This window comes from Kogia breviceps, chromosome 9, assembly GCF_026419965.1.
Source record: "Kogia breviceps isolate mKogBre1 chromosome 9, mKogBre1 haplotype 1, whole genome shotgun sequence".
Taxonomy (NCBI): domain Eukaryota; kingdom Metazoa; phylum Chordata; class Mammalia; order Artiodactyla; family Physeteridae; genus Kogia; species Kogia breviceps.
In genome coordinates, this window is record NC_081318.1 from 5,657,700 (window position 1) to 5,682,262 (window position 24,563).

At 56.1% G+C, this 24,563-nt stretch overlaps 2 protein-coding genes across 14 annotated transcripts in view; one reads left to right on the forward strand and one right to left on the reverse strand.

Annotated features, from left to right (window-relative positions):
* The window catches only part of GALNTL5 (polypeptide N-acetylgalactosaminyltransferase like 5), a 141,108-nt gene extending 138,915 nt beyond the window's left edge, over positions 1 to 2,193 (reverse strand). For 3 of the 11 annotated variants that reach the window (XM_067041819.1, XM_067041816.1, XM_067041824.1), the window contains exon 1: positions 1,842 to 2,163. In XM_067041819.1, the coding sequence (XP_066897920.1) occupies positions 1,842 to 2,124 (283 nt within the window). In that variant the 5' untranslated portion in view covers positions 2,125 to 2,163. Of the gene's footprint in view, positions 1 to 1,574 lie in introns of all 11 variants that reach the window. The other 8 variants (XM_067041813.1, XM_067041817.1, XR_010842034.1 and 5 more) reach the window with 7 other exon arrangements.
* Positions 2,194 to 2,291: 98 nt separating this feature from the next.
* PRKAG2 (protein kinase AMP-activated non-catalytic subunit gamma 2) overlaps positions 2,292 to 24,563 on the forward strand; it is a 290,170-nt gene continuing 267,898 nt past the window's right edge. Inside the window, exon 1 of one of the 3 annotated variants that reach the window (XM_059074109.2) lies at positions 2,292 to 3,125. In XM_059074109.2, the coding sequence (XP_058930092.1) occupies positions 3,012 to 3,125 (114 nt within the window). In that variant the 5' untranslated portion in view covers positions 2,292 to 3,011. The remainder of the gene's footprint in view (positions 3,126 to 24,563) is intronic. The other 2 variants (XM_067041793.1, XM_067041807.1) reach the window with 2 other exon arrangements.

The following is a 24,563-nucleotide window of genomic DNA, read 5'->3' on the forward strand; positions in this document are numbered from 1 at the left end:
GACGTCCCCGGTGGTCCAGCGGTTAAGACTCCGTGCTTCCAATGCAGGGGGCCCGGGTTCGATCCCAGGTCAGGGAACAAGATCCTGCAGGCCGCAACTAAGAGCTTGCATGGTGCAACTAAAAGATCCCACGTGCTGCAACTAAGACCCAGTGAAGCCAAATAAATAGATAAATAAATATTAAAAAAATAATAACTGTGCAGCCAGGTGAAGGAGAGAAGGGGTTTCGGAGGGCATCCCAACGCAATGTGCCCCCTCCATTCTAAGACTCCACTGCTTGGAAGCTGTATGATCAATTTATTAATATTTTTTCAGAAGGAAAAAAAATGGCTGGTAAACTTCTTCTGACCCCATCTATAAGAAACACTCAATTTCAAAAAAAAAAAATTAACATGTGGAACCCCAAAAAAAGGAGAGGGCTCTTGAAATGCGGGCAATATGGTAAAATGTTTTAAGATTCCCAGGCAGTAAAGTCTGCACTCCAACAAAACCAACTCAGAAAACAAATGAATTTTATTAATGAATCATCAGGCATATTTACTCAAATCAACTGACAAAAAGTACGTATTCTAAAAATCTTTAGACAAGCCCCTTCAACCATGACAGGCCTCAGGCAAAGCGCTCAGTGTGAGAAACAACAGTGGCTTCCTCATTGTGAATCCGTCCCAGGAGGGGCCTCCCAGTGGCTGCTGGACTTCCCCCCTCCTGGCTCTCCATCTCTCCTTTTCAAAACCATTCTCAGCGAATGGAGTGATTTGGATGCCTTGGCAATTAATCATTGTGATACGGATTAAAACATTAAACTGAAGAGATGAAATTTAAATGACAGGTGGGGAGTCATTTTGAATGGGTAAGGGTGGGCTTTATACCACATCACATAGGCTGAAGGTCCACCCTTTTCTACTTCTAACCAGTGTTTCTAGCATTTAGTGAAATAATGCAGTCAGTCTCCCTGAGTCTCCCGAAACCCTCCTGCAGGCTGCCAGTCAGAAAAAGGTCAAAGCAAGAAATTCCACACCTGTGGGGCAGGGATGGCCACTGGGTTTTTGAACGCAGGTGCGGTCCCCTCCAGAGCACTGCGACCTTCTGTCCAGAAAGCACTACTCCGGGACCAGGAGGGTCTTCAGTCTGGCTCCATTCTAGACTGGAGAGCCGGGAGGAGGAGGAAGACAAACCCACCAGAAACCCACCCCTCTAAACCACGGCACCACCCAGACCGCCGGAACTCGGCTGGGAGAGGGAAACAGGGAAGATGGCTGAACCAGGGTTCCTCCTGGCTGGGTGGGGGGGCACCGCCTAAGGGGCGGCCCTGAAAGCGGGCTCATCCTCCTCCCCAGGAGAGAACTGTGCGAATCTCCGCACCTGGACAGGAGTGAAGGCCACCTCCTCACAGACCCCAGGGCGTTCCCAAAGCGACCTGTGTCCCGTTCTTTCTCGGGTGGCCTCCCCGCCCCACTGATTACGGGGAGCAGCAGCGCTGACGTCAGTATTCAGGGCGCTCGAGTGACTTTTGGGGCCACTCTATCCTCAGAACCTAGAGCAGGAGCGGAGGCGACTCCCGACCGAGCACTCACCTTACTCCCAGCCAGGCGGGCAGGGGGCTGGGGGGGTGAGGATCGCGGCATCTTGGGGCCCACCTTGGCGGGTGGGGGGCTCACCGCCAACCGGGAGAACGCCCCACCGGCCCTTGGCTACGGGCGGTGCCAGACGGGCAACGCGGTGGCTGAGACCGTGGCCGCACGTGGGGGACTGGCGCCCTCCCCTCCACCTTTTCTTCCGCAGTCTTAGAAGCCCCGCGTTCACGGCGGCGCCGGGTTGCTGACTCCGCGCCCGACACTTACCGCCGATCCCCTGGTGAACCTGGGCAAAGCCGGGTGGGGTGGGGTACGGCGGGGTGGGGGTGAAAACCCGCACTCCGCCCGCTCTCAGTGCGCATTCAGGTCCGCACGCCGGCGGGGAGGGCCCCGGGCCGCGGTTTTCCGAGAAGCACGTGCGGGTCAGCGCGCATCCCACCGAAACCCGCGCTTCCGCCGCGGCCGGGTCTGCGGGGCACAGGGCGCGTGTGCGTGTTTCAGGGGGTGAGGCATAAACAGACACTGGGGGACGACATGAGTCAGAAATCATCTCGGAGCGAGCCCCGCGCCGCCGCGGCCGCAGGGGGCGGCGGGGGTCGGCGGGCGGAGCGGGAAGGCGCGCCGCACGCCGCGCACTTCCTGTTCGAGGCACGCCGCCGTCCACCGTCCCGCGAGCCTGCGTCGGTACCAAGCCCGGCCCTTCGTTGACCCCTCGGGCCCCGGGGCCCCGGCGAGGCGGCGGAACGGGCCGGGCGCCTGCCCTCCGCTCCCCGCGGGGCTCCCGCACGCCCTACGGCCGGCAGGGCGGCCGCCAGAACTCGTGCTCGCAGTCGAGCTTCAGCCCAGTTGCGAAGAGTGTTAGCGCTTGCACCTCCTCTTCCCCTCCTCCCTCCCTCCCTCTCGCCCAGAAAGGAGGACGGACCTAGTTCCAGGCTGCGGGCTGGTTTATTCTCCGGTGGAGGGTCATATAAACATACAAACCGCCTGGCTCTCGCCAGATTTTCTACTTAGGCATAGGCATAGGAGGGCTGCTTCCCAAATTGCCGTGTTTAATTGCACCTGCCTCTGGGAATCTGTGGGAGGAGCCGAGAGGGTGGAAAATGTTGCTTCGCTTTGCAAAAGGAAGAAAACTTTGTCACCCAGCGGGAGACCTCTGCCACGCGTAGCCCGGCGAGAGACCAGAACCAGGACAGTCTTTGGCTTTGATTTCGCATCCTAAGAGCCCGTAGGAGGAAGAGGACACGTGAACTCGTCGCTCCCGCCGACCGCCACCCCAGCTCCACCTTCCCTCCCCGTGGAAGTCCCCACGCGGTGTCTTCAGGGTGCACGGACAGTAAACAGCGCGTGCGGCTCGCGGCCGACGGCTGGGGCCGGGCTGGGAAGGAGAGGACCGAATTCCAGGAACGAGTCACCCGGAATTAACTTCTGGTTAAAGTTATGGGAAGCGCGGCCATGGACACCAAGAAGAAGAAGGATGTTTCCAGCCCCGGCGGGAGCAGCGGCAAGAAGAACAGCAGCCAGAAGCGGCGTTCGCTGCGAGTGCACATTCCGGTGAGTCCCACCCCGCCGTCCCCGGCCCCCCCGCCCTCATGTCGCTCCGACCCGGCGCGGAAGCGGTTAACGCGGGACGCCCCGCGCGCGCCGTGCGTGCCCCTCCTGTCACTTCGGGCGGCTTGGGGAAGGGTGGAGGCGCAGGGCCGAGCTGGGTCGCTGGGCCCGGGCTCCATCCCTGTTCCCACCCGCGTGCGGCCGGGACTCGGCGACCGTCTGCGGCGGGGATGGGAGCTGCGGGGCGGGCTGTGCGTAGCACGGGATCCCGCCGGGTGCGGGCGATGGCGCGGGGGCGGAGGGGCGGTGCGTAGCGTTGTTTTGTTGAAAAAGGACAGTGTGGACTGCGCTCCGGGGAGGTGGAGCCGCGCGCCGCTGCCCGAGACTGAGGGGAGGGGCGGTGGGTGGGGACAGCGGGGGAGGGGGGCTGTGTAGCTGCGCCCTCAAATGGATTCCCACACCCCCGCTCCCCAGTTTCCCTCGGGTGACTCTGGGCCGGGGGGCTGGGGACTGCTCTGCAGCCGGCCCCTTTGCCTGACCCTGGGAGCACCTTTCAGGCGCTTGGGGGCTCGGGACTGCCTAAAGCGTGCAGGGCCCTCGCGAACCTCAGCCCTGGCCACGCCGGCAGCCGGGCCCGGACTTTGACGACATCGATCAGTCTGCTGCTTGACTTTGTCCAGCTGGAGGGAGCGGCGGGCGGGGTCGTGCGCCCACCCTGCGCTTTGCCTGCCCAGGTAGCCGGTGGCCCCCCGAAGCCTTCCCTAGCCTCCCCGTGGGGGGGACGTGCGGCGCTGCCCTTACCTGCACCGGAAGGAAACCCCCAACTGGGTCACACCCTCCAGCCTTCACCAACCAAGTAAATGTTCACACACACACACACACACACACACACACACACACACACGAGGGCTCCATGGAAAATGCAATTTTGATCACGGATTAGGGTCTTGGGCACGGGTTGGGGGGGCGCGGTGAGTCCCACTCTCCAGGGCTGTCTCTGATGACACCTTGTTAAAGGCACCTCCTTAAAGTTAATCCTTCCTGACAGCAGCATGGGGCCTGGGGGAGGGCAGCTGGTCACGCACTTTCTGCTGCAAACCTCCTCCTTCCCAGGCCTGTGTGCACACATTGGCCAGGAAGGGTAGGGAGCCCCGGGAGCCCCAGACATCTGATGGGTACTTCAGGGAGCAGCCCCAAGTTGGGAAGGGTGGCCAGCCCTCCCTGGCAGGGGAAAGCTCACGGAGCAGGTGACTGGACCCCTGCCTGCTGTGTGACCACCAGGGTGATGACCCAAATGTGCAGAAATAAGCGTTCCTTTGAGTAAACATTCTATATGAAAATGAGACATTCCTGTTTACATTGCTAATGTGAGACATTTTAAGCCATATGCGTAAATAAAAAGTTAGACACAGGTACTCCTAACCTCCCTTGGCAGTCATCACTTGGCTGAGCCATTTAACCACTCAGCCTCTCCCATTTGTCAAACAGGTAATACTTCTGCTTTGCCTACCTTTCAGGGATGTTGAAATAAAATAAATCATGGGAAAGCTCTTACTAATACAAAGTTTTATATGAATGTATGGCTATTACATCTACATCAGAGCACCTAATTGAAAAGAGAGAGAAAAGAAAGTGACATTGTCCGGTGCCCAGGCCATATCGTATTTACATTTGGTGAGGCCGGTCTCAAATAGGAGTACGTGTGGGGTGCGCTCCGGAGGTTGGTGTAGGACACAATCCAGAACCCGGAACGGGACTGAGCGGCCAGGCTGTGAAAGCGGAAAAGCCACGATAAAGTCGGAATACTCCGACCAGCCTTCCTGCTGCTGGTGATGACTTTGGCTGATTTAGACAACGTTCTTGGCGTGATGCAGCTGTTACGGAAAGTTCTGTTCACTCAATTATTCCATGACACGTGTGCCGTGCTGCCTGATGGTGAGATCCAGGCGGGAACGAGAGGAGCTCTGTCTCCACCCTCACAGGGCTTGCATTTGCTGGGGGGGACCCGAGGCGGGGCTCTTCTCACTAACCAACTAGTAATTACCTGTTGATCCTTGTGCTGGGCTGGGTGAGAGTTACACTCTAGCTGGGAAAATACAGCATTCAGACGGACGTTAGCAGATGACCCAAGAAGGGCACAACATGACCAGTGCAGGCAGTACGTGCTTTCAGAGGGGAGAGGAGGGAGAGGTGGCAGTACACTGACATGTTCAGAGAGACATTAGACCCAGAGGTGGTAGGCAGGACAGAGACATGGCAGGGGTTACCCCTGCCAGGGAACCAGCTTGAGCACCCCCATGGAGTCGGGGAGTTGGAGGACAGCTTCCAACTCCAGGGAGGAGCCCCTTTTCATGGAAGAAAGGGTTCGAGAATCAGAGTCATCAGAAATACATCAAGGCCAGATCAAGGAGAGCCTTGAGGTTGGATTGCATGATTTAGCAAATAAAAATACTAAATGCCCAGTTAAATTAGAGTTTTAAACAATGAACAACTTTTTAGTATAAGAATGTGCCAGGCACCATTTGGGATAAACTTATACTAAAAAAAGACCAGTCGTTATCTGAAATCCCAGTTTCACTGGCGTCCTGTATCTTCTCTGGCAGCCCTCCCTGGAAGGTAGGCCCGCGGATGAGGATGTCCCCTGAAACCACTGAGAAGCCGCAGTAGACGCTGTTGGTGCGCTGCCCGGTGTGCCCGGAGCCCACCCAGCGTTCTCTGCAGCCTTGCTGGACAGCTCCGCTCCACACCACAGCTTCCCACTGTGTCTTTCTTGCTCCTGAAGGCACCCTCCTGAATAGGGGCAGTTTGCTCAGCCTGAGTACAGGCTGGGCTGGAAATGCTGGGCTGGGGATTATGCCCCAAGGGGCACCCCTCGGGCAGGGAGGGATGCAGGGGGGACTGTTCCCCAGCCTGTCCCTCCCTGGGGGTGATGGTTCTGACGTGGGTTCTGCAGGATGCCTCAGAGGGTGGCAGCAGGGCCCAGCCCCCATTGCCCACAGTGGGGGTCCGATCATCAATAATGCACCCTTTCTGGCTGCTCTGGCTTCCCTGCCTCACCTGCCCTGCTCCCTGGGATAAATGACTGAATCTAAGTTGTTGTCTCACTGTTTGGGGCGGGGGGGTGTGTGTGGTGGTGGTGGTGGATTTAAACTAAGAAGCAATTAAAGGTGATAAAACAACGCTTTGTGAGAACTAGCCTGGCGGCAGCGTGTACCGGGACATTCGGCATTCTAAAGAGTGACTCCTGGAAGACACTGTGACCTGGCAGTCCTGGGGGTGGGGTCATTTGGTGGCGTCCAGTGACACTCACAGTGATGAGGCCTCCTGGGACCTCCAGTGTCCAAGCAGCTTGTCTTTTTACTGAATTGGCCTGTGTCCTTTTTGGACACGATTGGACTCAGTCTCCACCCCCATATCTGGTGCATAAACAGAACCATGACCAAGGATGCTGGGGGAAATCATTGCACACCTTCATCCTAGGCTCTGCTTATCTTTAACCATCTTTCCTCTGCCTTCCTACCAATAGCGCCTGCTGTGCCATGAGACACCAGAAAAGAGGAATCAATTTTAGGGGATACACTAGGGACTTCGGTGACAACGGGTAGTGGAGACCCAGAGTTACTAACTAAAGTAATTTATTCATTGAATTCTATCATAGGGAGAATGGCCCTTGGGCCTAATGGAGGGTGTAACCGTGCTTGATTTTAGTCTCAGTTTGGATCACCTTTATGGGAAACCCTCTCGGATTTTGTCAGGGGAAAGAGAAGGAGAGAGAGGAGAGGGGAGGGGAGGGGAGGGGAGGGAGAGGAAAGCCTGAGTGCAGGTTCCTTTGGGGTTGCACTGGGCCTTTAAAAGTAGCGAGATGGGCGTAGTGTCCAGAGTCCTGGTGGGTTGGCACCTCTCCTGGCTTCTCTCCCCTCAGCGTTCCTCCTTAAGGTAAAGTGGGAATAATAAGGTGGTGGGAATGCTTTTAGAAAGTACCTCATTAGAAGTCTAGCTGTGTGTGGCGATCTGCCAGCACTTTGCCAGAGAAGCCATTGCTGGGAGTAAGCATGTTCTTTACTCCTTTTTGTCCGAGAAAAATCGTTTTCCTTATTAATGCTGAAATGTATGTATCTTAGACATAGTTTAGTTGATGACCGTTGGCTGGGTCATTGACTGTCCTGTTGGTCTCTGGAACTGTTCACAAGCCAATGACAGAGCAGGAGCCCAAGGGGGCAGGGAGGGCTTTGGAGAGGAGGACCCACACAGGAGCCCGTGGGGACACTGAGGCAGCTGCAGGAGGTCAGACTTGATCCGAGGTAGTGGCCTGATATTTACTGCTGGCAGAACGTGCAAGTGCCCAGGCCTCTTGGGAGAGGTGCTCCAGAAATCCTTCACAGTCCCCGGAGACAACCTAAAATTAGAGCTAGGGGCAGCTGGCCGGTCCCAGAAGGTTGTGGAGACACAGCTTGGCTTGGGCCTGCCACTAGGGATGCCTTTGCTTGTGGTGTCTCTGGAGGGAGGCCTCACGCTGCTGCAGGCCCAGCGCCCTTCACCTTGGCGATGGGCCGGTGACCAGTAACCTCCATCCAATCAGATCTACTCTGCTAAGGCTGTGCATGGTGTGTGTCGGGGTGGGGTGGGGGGCGAGCATCGCCTGGATGTGGGTGGGGATGGGAGCTGCCTTTCTGCCCTGGGGACTGGAGGACCCAGTGACAGCAGTGCTCACTGCCCAATACACCATCGAAACACCCTGGACTGAAGCCTCGGTGAAGAGAAAGGGGATGCCGGGTGGCGCAGTGGGGTGTGTGTGTGTGTGTCAGTTTTGACCTTGGCCTTGACCTTGGTCAGTTTGTACCACCTTGAGCAAGATTTGTTGGGTTAGGGTTTAGGGCAGTGTTTTTCAAACTGCAGTTTGTGGACCAGCTTAAGCAGAACCACCTGCTGTTTGTTTAAAATGTAAAATCCTAGGTCTCAGCCCAGAACTGCTGAATCAGTCTCTGGGGAGTGGGACCTGTGGTTCTTTGTTTCTGGTAAGTTTTCCAGGTGACTCTTATGCCTACGGGGGTTTAAAAAACAATTGATTTCCAACTTCCTCAGCGAAACACTGATCCGTTCTCCTGCACCCGTGAGTTATTCTCTCAATCTGTCCATCCACCCATCTAAGTATCTGTGTGTCTATCCATCTATCCATCTATCTATCATCTGCACTTTTTCAGCTGTCCTTGAGAAGAGAGATCCTTGGCTGCTGACTGTTAAACAAAGGTAGAATATCTCTGGCTCCCAAATAAAGATGAATGTCCAGATAGGCCCCCAGCCTGAGTAACCCAATATGGGCCAGCCTGTGAGGTCTCCCCGCAGTGCTTCTTGACTTAGCCCTTCAGTGGTTTGGCGCACCTCGGGCGCCCTGAGCACAGGTTCTCAGCCGCCCCGCGGCACGTGGGATCTTCCCCGGCCAGGGCTCGAACCCACCTCCCCTGCACTGGCAGGCGGATTCCCAACCACTGCGCCACCAGGGAAGCCCTCTTGTGCTGAATTCTTAAAAGAAGTGATTGTGTGAATCCTTCCTCGAAAAAACAAAGATTTTATATATGTATGTATCTTCAAGAGTTTTACGAAGGTGCAGAAGTGTTTTTCCTATAGCTCTTTCTAATAATATTAACCCTCAATAAATGTTAAATCTAAAATATGAACCTATAGCTTAGTAAAAGCTGTCTAAGTTGATGTGGCATTTGAATATCTACAGGAGAACTTTGCAGAAGGGCCCAGAGTATGATACTGGGACCTTCAGGAGTCAAGGTGCTCAGTGATGGAGCCCCCGGAACTCTCCTGTGGCCCCGGGATTTATGAATGAGGCCTGGATGCCTCTCTGCAGCTCGCAGAGCACGGCTGACAGTGCGTGGGCTTTCTGCAGCATGGGCGTGGCACATTGGCTGAATTCCAGTTAAGCACAGTCCAGTGCTGGGCTGTTGGGGGGGGGTGGGCAGGCAGAAAACAGATTTAGGGGTCCCCTTCCTCGAAGACCCAACCTGCAGACCATGCACAGACCAACGTGGACCAGCTCATGTAGTGATCTAAGCAGGGCACATTCAAAACACGTGGATTTGCAGAATCACGTCCAGTGACTTTGGGCGTACATGCAGGCTGGATTCCCTGTCTCATCCTCTTGTCCCCACTTTACAGATGGCCCAGCTGAGAACAAGTACGTTCCCCGTTTCATGGTTGGGTGACACTTCATTCAAGTCTAGCCTCTGCTGCCCAGTTCCCACTCTCCCCCAGGACCTGTCTGTGGAGGGTCCAAGATCCTTGTGTAAACCAGGCTCTGAACACTGCATAGTGGCCTGATGATAAATGCGACCATTTATATTCGGGAGCATTATTGCACCAAAAGGACATCGCTAGTACTGAGGTTCCAGAAGCAGAAGCATCAGCCCAATACGGTGTGTGTTCACTATTATATCTTTCCACACATCAGAAACTCGTTCGTGTTCTCGGTGCTTCACGGATCTCTTTCGCTGCCTGTTTTCTTTGAACTGCCCTTCTGAAATAAAACCCAGCAAAACTATTCTATTGCTGATCTGCACTCAAGGGTTTCCCTTTAGACCAAAGTATGACTCAGGAAAGGACTTAGAAGCACTTCTTACTTGCCAAGGGCTTTTCACCTGCTCACACTTGATTCACTTAACTTCTACATCAGTTTGTGTCCTCTGAAACCATCCAGACAAATAAATGTGCTCTTAAATGATGCTGTTTCTTGTCTGTTTTCTTCTCCTTTTCCTGTCTTGGTATATTCAGCTCACTGCCAGCGCTGTCTATTTCTGGGCACTATTTCACTTTTATGGGGCTACTCAGGTCACCAAACAGGCCACAGACCCTTGGAAGAGCTGGGTTACAATCCAGCCCTCGTCTCCCCCATTCTCCTCCACCCACCCCCCTCTGACCCACAACAGTGAGTTTGAGTACATGGGAATGCCTATGACTCCCAGTTCTTTCCAGACAGTAACCAGCCTGTCTTGATATCCCAGGACAGCGAACCAAATGTCAGAATGTGGTCAATGTCTTTAAAATTTGGAACAGGGCCTTCCCTGGTGGCGCAGTGGTTGAGAGTCCGCCTGCCAATGCAGGGGACGCGGGTTCGTGCCCCGGTCCGGGAAGATCCCACGTGCCACGGAGCGGCTGGGCCCGTGAGCCGTGGCCGCTGAGCCTGCGCGTCCGGAGCCTGTGCTCCGCAACGGGAGAGTCCACAACAGTGAGAGGCCCGGGTACCACACACACACAAAAAAAGTAGAATAAAATTTGGGACAGACAAAGGCCGATGAAGTGCTGCGCAGCCGAGTTGAAACAGTCCTTAATTTGCTTGGTCAATTGACCGTGACCTTGCTGTCAGATGGGCAGAGCCACATGGGAGTGAAGCTGTATGCCCAAGGGTTAACCACAGGGAATTCTTAGAGAGACCCCACTGCAGGGTGTGTGCAGCTGAACCAGAGGAAATGGTTGGGGGTTAATCAGCCGGGCTTCCCCTCCAGTGGAGGAAGGTTTCTCACGTGTGACTGGTTTAGCCCTGCGTCGGAATGGTTAACCCACATCTCATCTCTTTTTTCCTCTACCTACGTTGAAAATAATTTGATCCCCATCCTTTCCTTCCTGTTGACAGGAAGCCCTTCTCTGCCAACTCATGGCTTGTCACAGACCAATCAGATATCATCCAGGCTCTGGGGCTCACGCCAGGGCCTCTGTGTTTTGATATACTCTGACCTGGCAGCGAAGTTGCTGATGAATGTACAACAAAGACCAATTTGCTCTTGGTCACCCCAGGAGTCCAGCCTTTTTTCCGTGCAGCTGAGGCCGGGTCCTAGCTGTGGGAGCCGTGCAGCCCTGCCAGCCTCCTGCGGGGGCCCAGAGGGGACTCGGTGCAGAGCCAGGCGCAGGTGGCACCGGGGTGACCTCCGCTGGTGCTGGGGTTGCAAGAGGAAGGACACGACAGGGCCGGAACTTTAGGAAGTGGGGCCCCAACGACTCAGTTTGTAAAGAAATGGAGAGCTAGGTTGCTGGGACCATGTTTACAGCAGGGCGCCTTTAGAGCTGGGACTGGGAAACCTGTCAGCTCGTTTATGTCTGTTTCCCAGGTACTGTGCTAGGTGTTGAGGGTACAGAGGTGAATAGGGTCATGGGCTGAACTGTGTCCCCCAAAGCTACAGTGAAGTCCTACCCTTTGGTACCTGTGAACATGACCTTATTTGGAAATAGGGTCTTTGCAGATGTCATCAAGTTACCATGAGGTTAGGCTGGGCCCCGAAACCTGTATGACTGGCGTCCTTATAGAAAGTGAGAAATTTGGATACAGAGACAGAGAAGGAAGATCATGGGAAGATAGAGGCGGAGATTGGAGTGATGCTGTCATAAGCCAAGGAACGCTGGGGCTACTAGAGACCGGAAGAAGCAAGGGGGACCCTCCCCTGGAGGTTTCCAAGGGAGTGTGGCCCTGCCTACACCTTGATTTCAGGCTCCGGCCTACAGAACTGTGAGAGAATTTCTGCAGCTTTAAATACACACGGTTTGTTTGTGGTACTGTGTCCCGGGGTCCCAGGGACCTCATACGACAGGCTCCCTGTGTGCACAGCACAGCTGGGGACGGTGATCGTTCCGACGTTGTTTCCCGGCCCCATTCTTGTCCACAGGATGGCGCGTCATGAGCGCCCTAGCAATTCAGACGCTGCTCGATGGGTAGTTTTGCTCATGGTGGCTGTGACCGACCGATGTTACCGAGGATCAGGCACTCTCTGCGAGCACACGGTGCCGTCAGATTTAGCGAATACCGAATACCGATGGGGCACTTGCTCCGGGTGCCGGGTGCGTGCTTATGTAAGCTGTCTCTGTTTATCTCCGAAATAACCCCGTGAGGTACTATTACTGTCATTATCGGTGTTATTATCCTTATCGCAGAGAAAGAACTTTAGGCCGCCCGCAGCTCACAACTATTCTAATCCAACCTGCCAAGAAACTTCTGGTGTTTCATTGGGTTTTTGATGTCCCTGCTCTGCCCTGCCTCCGCCCCAGGGTTTGGATGCCCGTGAATGGTCCGGGCGGCCTGGGGTGAGAGGCAGGACTGCTGGGCAGGACAGACACCACCCCCACGACGGACACACGGAGAACGAAATATCTGGTCTGGCAAAAAGCTGCCTTCCACCTGTTCGCCCTTGGTGTTGGCCAAGTCTTCGTTTGCTCCGTTTTACACGAAGGACATTGAAGGCTGTTATTTACCCTTCCCGTCTCGAAGATAAATAATCTGCCTTTTATAATTTCATAGGTCTTATTCTCTGGTTCTTTCTCATTTTTTGTTTTTTTAAATAACTGAGTATTAGAGTGAACACCAAACCAGGAATCAAGAAATCCTGCGCTGAGGCCTCTGTCACATGACTGCGGGGCTTCTTCTTACTGAGTCACTGGACATTCGCCAAGAGCCCTTTCTCTGTGTGCCAGGCACCGGGCAAGGCTGAGGGTAAAACCGCCACCAGGAGGGGTACAACCCCCACCCTCACAAGGCGCAGAGTCTACGGGGGGGCTGTGGCGCAAGGCACCACGGCGGTTCACTTTTGCTGCCAAACACCCCCAAACAGTGACTTAAAACAGCAAGCCTTTGGGACTTCCCTGGCGGTCCAGTGGTGAAGACTTCGCCTTCCAATGCAGGGGGTGCGGGTTCGATCCGTGGTCGGGGTGCTAAGTTCCCACACGCCTCGCGGCCAAAAAACCAAAGCATAGAACAGAAGCAATATTGTAACAAATTCAACGAAGACTTTAAAATTGGTCCCCCATCAAAAAAAAAAATCTTAAAAAATACCCCATCTATCTGTCTCAAATACATATAATATATAATAATTAATAGTGTTAATGTTATATAATAATCAGTATGTTAATCTTGTTACTATATAATTGTATATTATAATTATGTGATATTGTTATCTATAATTATGTATAATACATAATTATATATAACATAATACACACAGATATATTATCTATACTTATATGTAATATATTACGTTATGTATTACAATTATAACATTAATTATAATTGTTAATTAAATATTACTTTCTAGTAGGTACTTAATGTATTAAGACCTTAAACATATATTATGTTTAATGATATATTATCATTAATCATATAGTTGCTAGATAGTAATATTCTATGTCATATCTATAAAAAAGAGTATTGCAATCTAAGGTCTCCATTCGGCTCAGGCGCCGTGATTGTATGGAAAGTGCTTCGTCGCGAGGTCAGGTGGGCGTCGAGGGGCTGTGAGCAAGGGCAGGGAGCCCAGGTCCTCCGAGGCTGGCATTTGACAGGCCCCCCCACCCTTTCATCACTGAGGGTGGGTGAGCATCAGGGCAGCCGCCGTGCCCTTGGGGAGAGGCCAGTGCCAGGAGAACGGAGAGGGAACTTTTCACCACTCTTCTTTGCTCGTAAAGTGTATTTTGAGATTTCTGAAACGACCTCAGGACACAGGTGATAGAATATTCTCGGCTCAAAGACACAGGGAAATGCTGGGCCACCGTAGCAAACTGGGTTTAGGGAGGAACCCGGCTGGGAGTCTTCCCGCCAGATGCAGAAGTGGCCTGGAGCCTGCGTGGTGGCCTCCGGGAGCAGAGATGAGGCCGCCTCCAGAGTCACGTGACTGGCCAGTGGCAAGGCAGGCGGGAAAACTCGGGTTTTCTTCTCGGGGGAATGTTGGGAAGACAGGAGACCCTTTCTGGTAGGCGGGCGTTCGTGGCGCAGGTGAGGGGGTTTCCGGGGAGCCCAGTCTGCCTGGCCCGCGCGGCGCTCTGCAGAGCTCTCCGCACCTCGGCTTAGATCAGAAAACGATTTCAAAGCAGCTCCGTTTTGCACTGGCTCAAAATCCAAGCTGTGGGCAGCGGTGAGCCATTGTGGAGTCCTTTCACTGTGGACCCAGGCTCCAGGCTTGCACTGGCTTCCACACTCCATCCACACCCTCCTTCTCTAGACGTGGCGACGACAGTTTTCAGGGGAAGGTTCAGAGCACAGCTCCACAGGCTTGGCGTGCGGGCACTGCGTTTATGACCATAATAAAATACGACTTAAAGTCAAATGGACATATTTGGTTCTATTCCTCGTTTAATGATCTACCTCTGAAACGATCTTTGTTACCTTCACCTAAAAATTATTCTTAGCCAATGATTCTGTGCCTCTAGCTTTGGTCCTTCAGTGGTGGGGGAAGAAAAGAAAGCCAGTGGAGCATAGGGAGAAGCTGCATGGTGGGGTGGTCACAGCTGGCCTCGGCTGACCCCCTGGAACCGGGGTGGCTCTTCAGCGTCCTCCCAGATTGGGCGAGTGGGGGCCGGACCCTTGTCTCCTTAGTTAGAACGTGTGCTCGTTTGAGGATGGCGTGCGTCTACGTCTTCCTGTCCCGACCCCAAGGAAACCATCTGCCATGGGAGCAGCCCTCACACTGATGCTGAGTATGATGGGGAGAAAGTGCAGAAGCCAAACGACACCGCGGGAAAGGAAAACAATGTGAGTCCTTGAGAATCCAGGTGCTTAGTTAACTCTACGAACTAACTCCGAAAAAGCTGGGTCAATCAACTGTTTACAAACCTTACGGGAGACAAATCTCATCAAGAGAAAAGTTTCAGATAAACCGTGTTTCGTTGGTTCCATGAAAGGGTAATTTTCAGGAACACTGCTGTGTGAGTTGTTCCTTCCTCTCCATCTCCTACCCTGGGAAAGTTATTTGGGCTTTTTGCTCAGGCGAACTGACTAGTTAGAACATCATAAATCTGCCAGGAGGTATTCTAGACGACGCAGGAACCCTTTGACTGGAAGCGGGTCGAGCTCCTGGACTGAAAGATGCCAAGCAGGGAGGGAGGGAGGAGGTGGTGGGTGGGTCCAAGGCCAGGCGCCAGCCCCTCGGCCTCACGACCTAGAAGCATAGGAGGTGGGAGCATCCACCCGCTGCGGCGACGGCCTGGACCTAGCTGTCATTTGTGCTGGGTTCTCGAGAACAGAATCGTTTGTGGGAGCAGGCAGCATATGAGGGTTTTCACCTGCTCTGTAAAAGGGGGGCGTGGTGGAGGGCGGTGAGTTTGGGTGTCAGACTTCAAGGTTGCAATTCTCGTGCCATCATTGCTTCTGTGTCCACTTGGGCAGTTTACTGGTGCTTCCCGAGCCTCAGTTTCCTCACCTGTAAATATGTGGACCATAGACCCCGCTTTGCCCACTGGGCTTGGGGGAGAATGAGACGAGATCCCAGGGTAAAAGCAAGAGGCTGGTACCCTAGGAATGCTGCTTTCCTCTCCACTGCAAAGGGGCCCGTGAGGAAGACCGCCCTAAGAATATAGCTGCGGCTCCTATACCGCTCCAGGATTTCTGGGATGGTCCCACAGTAACAGAATTTTATTCTTTTCAGTGGAAGTGATTCTTTAATTGTAAATTCAATGTCAATTCCTCTTTATCCCTTGTGGCGCTTTGGCTAAGTACGTTTACAGATTTGTTCCGCAGATGTCCTTACTCACGGTGAAATAGTCCAAATGGCTAAAGCCTCGACCCCAGAGTCAAAGCCAGTGTGAGCCCCAGGGGTTGAGAGGTAGAGCCTTTAGCTGACTGTGGTTGGAAGTGGCCTTTGCCAGGAACTTGGAGGCCAAGCCTTGGGCGGGGGGGCTGCTGAGAGTTGGGTGTGCACCCCTGGGGACTCCCACAATCTCTCCCACCTCCCCCGCCCTCTGCCTCTGGGCCTGCAGGGCCCCAGGGGAGTCGCTGGCTCTGGGGGCGGGGTGGTGGGCTGCCCTGGGTTGGAATGTGTCAGCCCAGGAGATGGTGCGGAGCAGCCAGCCTTCTGGGGTTCATGTGTGTCTGTCCTCACCCCCTCGGGCAGCTGCCATTTAGGCTCTCCTGGGGATTTTGCACCTCAACTCCGGAGAGTGAGCGCTGGGGCTTTTGTGGGGCTGGGGTCTGGGCTGGGCCCCCTTTGTGCCCCTGTGTCCTCAGCTGGTTCCAGTATGAGGTGGGACCTTCGCCGCCTTCCACAGTCAAGGCCTGGGGCGCTGTGGGCCACTCTTGGGTAGAGTCCATTTGTGCTTCTGTGTCTCACCCCCTACAGCGCAGGGATGGACTGGAACGCGCTGCAGCGAGGGCGGAAGCGGGGAGAGCCAGCGACAGAGCCGGGGAAGGGGGATGGGACGGAGGAGGGTGCCCAGGCGGGGAGTGGACGTGGAGGAATAAAGTGCGTTTCCGCAAAGGGCCGGTGATCTCCGCCCCGAAGAACGAAGGGGAAACACTTTCCGGCCTGTGTTTTTGCCCTCCTAGCTCCGCAGGCACCCCCCGACCCGCCCAAAGCTGCTGACAGTGCCGGCCTGTGCCCCCCGCCTGCCTCTCCGGCCTGGGGGCGCCTCTCAGGCTGCTAATTAACAGTTCTCATTTAGGGAGGGATGAGAGCATTTGATGGGGGAGATGGAGCCTCATTAGGGGTTGGAAGGGCCCTCCCGGGTCTAACATCCCCTGATTTTGTGATGCCTGCCGACCCTGCGGGCGCCCACCCACCGCCTGCGCCTCCCGGCAGGCAGGGCGGGGGCCCCCATGGGAAGAGTCTCGGACTGCATGGCAGAGGGCCGTCATCCCTGTCCCACGTCCCCCAGCTTCACTGACTTGGGCAAAGCCCAGAGCGCCGTCTGCGACCACGAGGCGGCTGCTGTCTGAGTGGGCGCGTCGTTCGTTCAACACGCTGAGCCCTGGACTGGCGAGGGAGGGGCCGCATCCCCGGTGCGTCACGTTCGGTCGCCACCGCCCGTACCCGGAGCAGAAGAGGGTCACATGGCGTTGGTCTGAAAGGCCCAGAGGACTTCATACAGACCCTAAGGAAACAGGAGGATTCCTTCGCCAGACGGCATCTTTCTCCCGCGATCCGCAGAAGGAATCCGCCAGCAGGAGGCTGGCAGGTCTCACGGATCCACGCGGCACGCCCTCCCAGCGTGGTCGCCGAACAAGTGGGGACGCAGGTTCGGGGAGGCGAGTCCACTCAGCGGGTTGGCGGCGGAGCAGACGCAGGAGAGACGCACGGAGTGTCACAAGCCCTCGGCTTCTGACGGAGCCAGGACCGCTCTGGGCTGGCGGCCCTTCCGGGCACGAAGCTTGGGGTGCCCGGGGCAACCTGCAGACCTCGCCCTGCCGGCCCTGCCAGCTGCTTCCCTTGGTGCGTGGGTGAAAATCCTGGAGAAGGGCTTGGCTCCACCTTCAAGGTCGGTCAAGGTCAAGATTGACTGCCGCTGCCTTGTTTTCTTTTGTTTAGAGAACTGTAGGTTTCCAAGGGGAGCAAGCAGGCTCGCACCCCGTCCGCACAGAGCTCCTGCTGCTGAGAGGCTGGGAGCCTGGGATGGGGTCCGTCTTGGTCTTGCTGGGGGCAGCGTCCTGCGTCCTCCATCCCCCCACCAGTGCAGCTGAGGACCGGCTTTGTTGCTGGCTCCCAAGTGAGTGTTCGCCGGTTCCAGTGGGAAAAACATCCCCGGTGGTGCAGCAACCCTGCCCCTCACCCGGTGTCCTCGCCCCCCTGGAAGCCTCAGCGGCCCGCTTTTCCTGAATCTAGTTCTGGGACCGACGTGAGAGCCACTGGCCGGCGTCCAGCCCCTCTTCAGAGGGGGCTGGTCCTCCGAGCTTTCTGTGATGTGAGAGCGGCTGAGAAGTCCCCTGAGCTGGCGGGGGCCGGGCCGGGCTGGACCTGTCGTTGGTGCCCCGGTCTTGCAGGAAGTGGGGCTCCTCCTACACTCCCTGGACCCCTCAGGTGGAATTGCTGTTCCGTTATCTTTCCTTAGAGCACCCAGTGTGTCCCACTCAGCGGGCACTCCCTAAACACTATTCTGGCTTCTACCGAGGTGACTTCGGTTTTGAAGGTCAGACCAAACCTTCTCATCTTTAGAAAACTCTAGACTCACAGGACTCCCAGGAGTGGCCAAAGTGAGTTACGACATCACCTTGTCTCGCAGCAGCAATGGCATCGGGTGTCGTCATGGTCCAGGACCACCGAGGAGGCGGGACTTCCGTGCCCCTGAATCTCCCCTCGCTTCCACGCTCACGGGGAAGGAGAGGGGAGAAGGGGAGGGGAAGGGGTCCTTTAGAATCTCCGAGTTGGGAAAGACGTGGGTACTTAAATGTCCACCAAGGACCACCTAGTCCAATCCCGAGAAGGTATCTTTAAAATACTTGGACTCTGAAACGGCCAGAGGCTCCCGGGCACACAGACGCACAAATGTCAGATAATCTCCCTCTTTCTTGAAGCTACAAGAAGTGTCAGCTTCAACCGCCTTCTCGCCAGGTGTCCTGTGCTGGGCTCCTGGAAGGGCAGACTTGGGTGGGGAGGGTGACGTGCACCGGAGGTGGTGATCACACGCAGGGGAGCTTTGGGCTCGACTCCTGGGAGGAGGGGAGGGAGGACGGGGAGGGGCTGAGTGGCGGTGCCCTCCCAGCCAGGGCCTCGGTCCACGCTCCCAGGTTGTGCTGGCTTAGGCAGTCACGCATCCCACGAGGGCAGCCCGGCCTTGGGCGAGGTGGCAGCCTTTGGCCGAGCCAAACCTTGAAAGGGGGGCAGCGGGTGCCGTCTTCCTGTAGCACCGCCGGCAGCCGGGAACAAGCCCCTCATCCCTGAAGAGGGGCCCAGGAGGAGCATCCGGCACCCTGGACCCTCCATGGAATGGGGCCACCTGCTACCCTTTGTCTCCTCCATCCCTTCCTGCCCAGCGGTGAGAAGCATAGGGCCAAGTTGTGCTGAAGGTGGTGGAAGGGGCGGTCGTGTCCACCTCCACTGCTCCACCGGGTGGGGCACCTGGTCTTTGCGATTCTCAAGGTCAGCCTTGAAGGGGAAGGAAGAGGAACGGTGACTAATAAAAAGAGCTGACGTTCGCCGAGCCGGCACGCCCAAGCGCGTGTGTGCGGCGGCTTACCTGAGCCCCGCCTGCGAGGTGATGCCCATTCTCCAGGTGGGAAAATCTTGGCAGCAGCGGCCAGGCTCCCAAGCCCGAGCCAGCTGGCACCCGAGTACCCATGCACAACCACCGTGCCCCACAGCCAGAGGGTGCGGGCAGGCATAGTGGCCCCCGAGGACACGCACGGAAGGCGCGGGATGTTTTCCTCCCGCTGTTGTTCCAGGTTGATCGCAGACCATAAGCCTGCGGTCTTGCGCCTGCAGCTCCTGATGGGTCCACCTTGGGCACGGCGGCCCCATGATGGGCGGACCCGCAGCTCTGTGAAGCTCGCTGGTCTGCAGGGAGCCAGCGGCAAGAGAAGAGGGTCCTGAACGTCACCAGCCAAAAGAAGTGACTTCTCCCTCCTTCGAGTCCTCACATTGATTTGCATGTGACACCGTACTTCCCTGGTCCTCTTGGCTCTGGCCAGGCCCCCACTTACCCACCTTCACAGCCTCTGCTTTCAACCACCCTTCATCTGCAGCAGACGTTCTTTCACAGCAATGATCAGACCTTGGCTAATGGAAAATTGGTGGGTCTTAGGGTTTTTTCCTAATGTTGCTTTCCAGAAATTCTGCTGGTTAGTGTCTTTGGGTCCCTAAGAGACCACCTTTCATGGAAAACTGAAGGAAGTAGACTGATGCCTAAGACTCTTGGCTGCAAACAATAGCTTCTCGTCATCCATTTTCCTTTTTTCTTTTTGTCTCCTCCTTTGCGTCTCTTTTTTTGCTTCTGGTTTTCTCCTGTTTCCCTGCCCTCTCTCGCTTCTCATGCTTTGTTTTGTTTATTCAGAACTAGACTTCACCAGGCTTGAAAAACCTGCTCTCTGACCCAGTTCCCTTCCCTGTGCTCACCGCCCCAGCCAAGAGGCACCAGCCGAGTCCCTGTGGGGACACTGTCCCTGGTGCTTCGAGGTTTGTCTGCGTCTTCTCAGACTGTTAGGTCACCTTTGAATGGAATCGTGACATGTACGCTTATCAGACCGTACCTTATGCATGCTGGCACCACGACAGCCTCCGTCACGTGTTTTATCGTTTAACTCTTCATCAGCTCTGCGTGGTTCACATTACCGCCCCCATTTTTACGGTTAGGGAACCTGAGGCTCAGACAGACTGAGCAATTTGCCCAAAGGATGCAGCTGGCGAGAGCAAGGCCAGCGTTTGAAGCAAGCATGGTTGCCTCCCAAGTCTGTGCTCTTTCACCTGCAAGATTTCTCCTCACTCCCCCTCCGAGTCCTAATGGGGTCAGGGGCTGGAGGGCAGAAATGCCTGATAAGAAGCTGCCGGCTCCAGAAGGCCCGCCGCTCGCTGACAAATGGACGTTCCCGTCCCCCGCGTGTGCTCCGAGAACCCGGCCTTGTAAAGATTGTTCCAACGAGCTGGGCTCTGGGACCTGGGTTTCCCACCATGTCCTTGGCATCCCTGAACCCGAGTTGTTTCATGTGTAAAATGGCAATGAGAATATCCCCCTGAGGCTGCTGAGAGAATTAAATGACATCAGAGCACCTGGAATGTAGCAAACTTGAATGAATTATAAAATGTCTCCTCTTTACTTGTTGGCTGTAAGGTTGGAGAAGCCCCAAGAGAGCAAACCGTGTAGCGGGGCCTGCAGGGCGGGAGGGTTGAGCTTTGGGTAGAGCTCACTCCAGGCCCACCCTGCTTGGGTTTTCTGTGGCTACTGGGTTTCCTTCTTAAAATAATATCTTTCATCTTACTGCACTGCAGCAGCCTTTTGGTACTGAAGACAGGTGTAAATAAGTCTCACTGAGGCCCTATAAATTCTATTTAAGCAAACAAACAAATCTCCTAAGTCCGTATTTTGGGGGGGACGTGGGAGCTGGGTCCGTTCCCAGTCCTTGTTATTTCTTCCATTCTTCCTCCCCTCCTCCTGCTCCCACCCGCTTCCCTGATGGCGCGTCCCTCACGCCCCTGACCCCCTGCTCTTTCCTTGGTGAGTACATCCCACTCTGCCCAAAGAGGGCTCTGTAGGCCGCGGGGTGTGGACAGCGGGGCGTGGACAGTGGTGCTGTGTGTGGCGGGGTGTGGACAGTGAGGTGTGGACAGTGGTGCTGTGTGTGGCGGGGTGTGGACAGCGGGGTGTGGACAGTGATGCTGTGTGTGGTGGGGTGTGGGCAGTGGGGCGTGGACAGTGAGGTGTGGACAGCAGGGCGTGGACAGTGGGGCGTGGACAGTGGTGCTGTGTGTGGTGGGGTGTGGGCAGTGGTGCTGTGTTTGGTGGGGTGTAGACAGTGAGGTGTGGACAGCAGGGTGTGAACAGTGAGGCGTGGACAGTGGGGTGTGGACAGCAGGGCGTGGACAGTGGTGCTGTGTGTGGTGGGGTGTGGGCAGTGGGGCATGGACAGTGGGGTGTGGACAGCAGGGCGTGGACAGTGGTGCTGTGTGTGGTGGGGTGTAGACAGTGAGGTGTGGACAGCAGGGTGTGGACAGTGGGACGTGGACAGTGAGGCGTGGACAGTGGGGCGTGGACAGTGGTGCTGTGTGTGGTGGGGTGTGGACAGCGGGACGTGGATGGTGGGGTGTGGGCAGTGGGGCGTGGACAGTGGGGCGTGGACAGTGGTGCTGTGTGTGGCGGGGTGTGGACGGTGGGGTGTGGACTGCAGGATGCGGACTGTGAGCGTGGAGAGCAGGGTGTGTCGCACTAGCACGTGGACGGTGGGTGTCTGGAGCCCCAGCGCACAGCCTCCGTCTGGGAGGAGCTGAGTCCCACGGCCGTCACGAGCCGGGCGGAGAGACCGTGTCCTGCTGGGATCCTGTCCTTTCGCTCAGCGTGCCCTGCACGTCCCCTGGCTCCGTGGGGTTCTGTGCTCGCGGCTCTCAAGGCAGTGGTTTGGTACTCACAGGAGGTGGGACGGGAGGACAGACGGTCCTTGCGCGCCGAGGGCAGGAGAATGTGCTCTGGGCCCTGGGAGTCCAGAGAGGTGAGTCTAGTCCCAGCTCAACTGTACAGGCTGAGATGGGTCCCCCTAACCGTCGTGGATCTCATTCTAGAAGGCCTCTAAGGCCCCACGGAGCCCCGGGGCTCAGGCATGGGGGGTGGTTGTCCTTCCCCCGCGACAGAGGCCGGATTCCCCTGGCCTGGCCCTCGCACGGTTGTCACGTGGTTCTGCCTCCAGAAGTCGGTGACATGAGGGGTGGGACGTGCACAGGCAGCCTTGGGCAGGGGCTCTCCAGGCGCTGATGGAGGTCGAGGACTGTGCCACCCCCAGCCACCTGGAGGTGGCTCCGGCCACCCAGGACCATGTGCCTCTTGAGCACCAGAGGGTGTGTGTGTGTGTGCGTGTGCGTATGTGTGTGCGCCGTGCACGCATATGGAGAGAGAGACAGACACGTAGACACAGACATGCAGGTACAGACTAGGACAGGGAGAATGAACCGAGTTTAATTGTCTGGAATCTGCACCTTGAATCAAGCTCCTTGTTGGTTCATTTGTAATAGGATCTTTAGAGGAATAAATGACAGTCACCGTGGGGACAGGACTCTCCTTTATGACGCAAGGTGGGCGTGGCATCGTCGGATGTGACGTGAACTGGGGTAAAAATAAGTGGATTCGCCTTTGGGTTTGCGGCTAATCACCCAGGTGTCCTCAGGCAGGTTGCAGGGCCTGGGCCCAGATTCTGCTTTGGTTTGGGGGCCGGAAGCGTCGTGGTTTAGCAGAAGAGCCTGGATTGGGAGTGGGACTGTCTTGGCTTGAGTCACGTTCATCCCTTCTCATTTTTGTGTCCTGTTTCCTCTGTGGTAAAAGCAGTTGATAATATTAGGTTAAACCATAGGAAACAGCCAGTATTTCACCGTTTTTTTCGAGCCTGGTCCGGGAGGATCCCACATGCCGCAGAGCAGCTAAGCCCGTGAGCCACAACAACTGAGCCCGCACGCCTGGAGCCCGTGCTCTGCAACAAGAGACGCCACCGTGGTGAGAAGCCCGTGCACCGCAACGAAGTGTAGCCCCCGCTCGCCGCAACTAGAGAAAGCCCGTGCGCAGCAACGAAGACCCAATGCAGCCAAAGATAAATTTTTAAAAAATGTATATAAAAACCATTTTTCAACAGTTAAGTTTCAGAAATGTGAATTAGTTTATTGGCAACCCTGTCGTTTTGATTTTTCCCCCGTTGCTGAAGCAGAGTATTTCTCTCCCTTTTTCTGGACTCTTTCTGGAACCTGGCTGCAGCCCTCTTCGTCCCCTTCATCCAGACGTGGGGCCCGGGGCACAGGGCACGGCAGGCCGGAGCCCTCGACAGCCTCGCCGCAATCATCACCTATTTTTTAAAAGTTGGAGAGAAAAAGTGGTCATGTCATCACCCCCCTGGTGCGAGCTCTGCGGTGGAGACACAAAGGAGTGACCGAGGGCCATTCTGGAGCTGCTCCGAGCTCGGGAAGCCCTTTGAGGCAGCCGCCCACCCTCTGAGGGTGAAATTAAACGTAGCTCAGAGCTGGCACAAATGGTGCAGAGCCCCTGTCTTCCCGGGGCGCCTGCTGAGCCACGGCCAGGCCTCCCTTCTCACATCACATCCCACCTCCTGGTGGCCACTGATGCTGCGTTAGGGCCCCCTGGGGCCCTGAAACGGGACCGAGGGAGAGCCCAGGGCCCTGGCTTCCTGAGAAGGGGAGGTTGAGATCTGGGCAACGCCTACCCTCCCGCTCCCATACTCCTGTGCGGGGGGAGCACTTCTAAGGCGATAGCCTTACTGCAGGAGCCTCAGATCTCCAGGGTCAGCATCTCCACTCCTAGGACAGAGTCTTTATCCGTGAGCTGGCTTCCTGGGACCCCAAGCCTCGGCGACCCTAGTGCATCCCGTCACCTGTGGTGCAGTGCTTCTCATGTACCCTGGGACTGGGCTGGGCCCTGGGAGCCGCAGCGGAGGAGGGGGGCTCCAGCCACTCCCACCCCTGGGGCTGGGGCTCCAGTCCTGACTGACATCTTTCAGGAGCCTCAGTTCAGTCTGATCTGGCCCCTTGCAGTCTGCAGGCTTCGTGTGGGCGCTCGGGGTCTGGGCCATCCATCCACTCCCAACGGTGGACAGTCGCTTTGAGGGAGGCGTTCTTCGAGACACAGGGGAGGAGAGGTGCAGGAGACCGGCAAGGCCCGGCCTCCCTTTTCAGTCTTGCCCCACGGAGGGCCCAGCGGAAGGTTCCTCTGAGCTGCCTTGCGGCTGTACCTGCTGCCCCTCGTCCAGCTGAGGAGAGGGGAGGCCAGGCCCTGACCTGGGCGGATGCGGAGGCAGGCATGGCCCCAGCTCCCCTCATATCCATGGCCCTGGGGTCTGAGGGGTCTGAGGAAGGAGTGCGTTAGAGGTGACCAGATTGAAGATGCACTCAGTTCACAAAAGAGAACCATGCAGAGTAAGACGTGTGGGTGTGACGTGTGGAGGAGGACCAGTGACTAGGAGGGCTTCCCATCCCTTTTTCCAGAAGCATCCACGCCGGCTACTTCTGGCACAGGAGACCTCCCAGCGTCCGCAGCGCCAGGAACTTGCTCCAG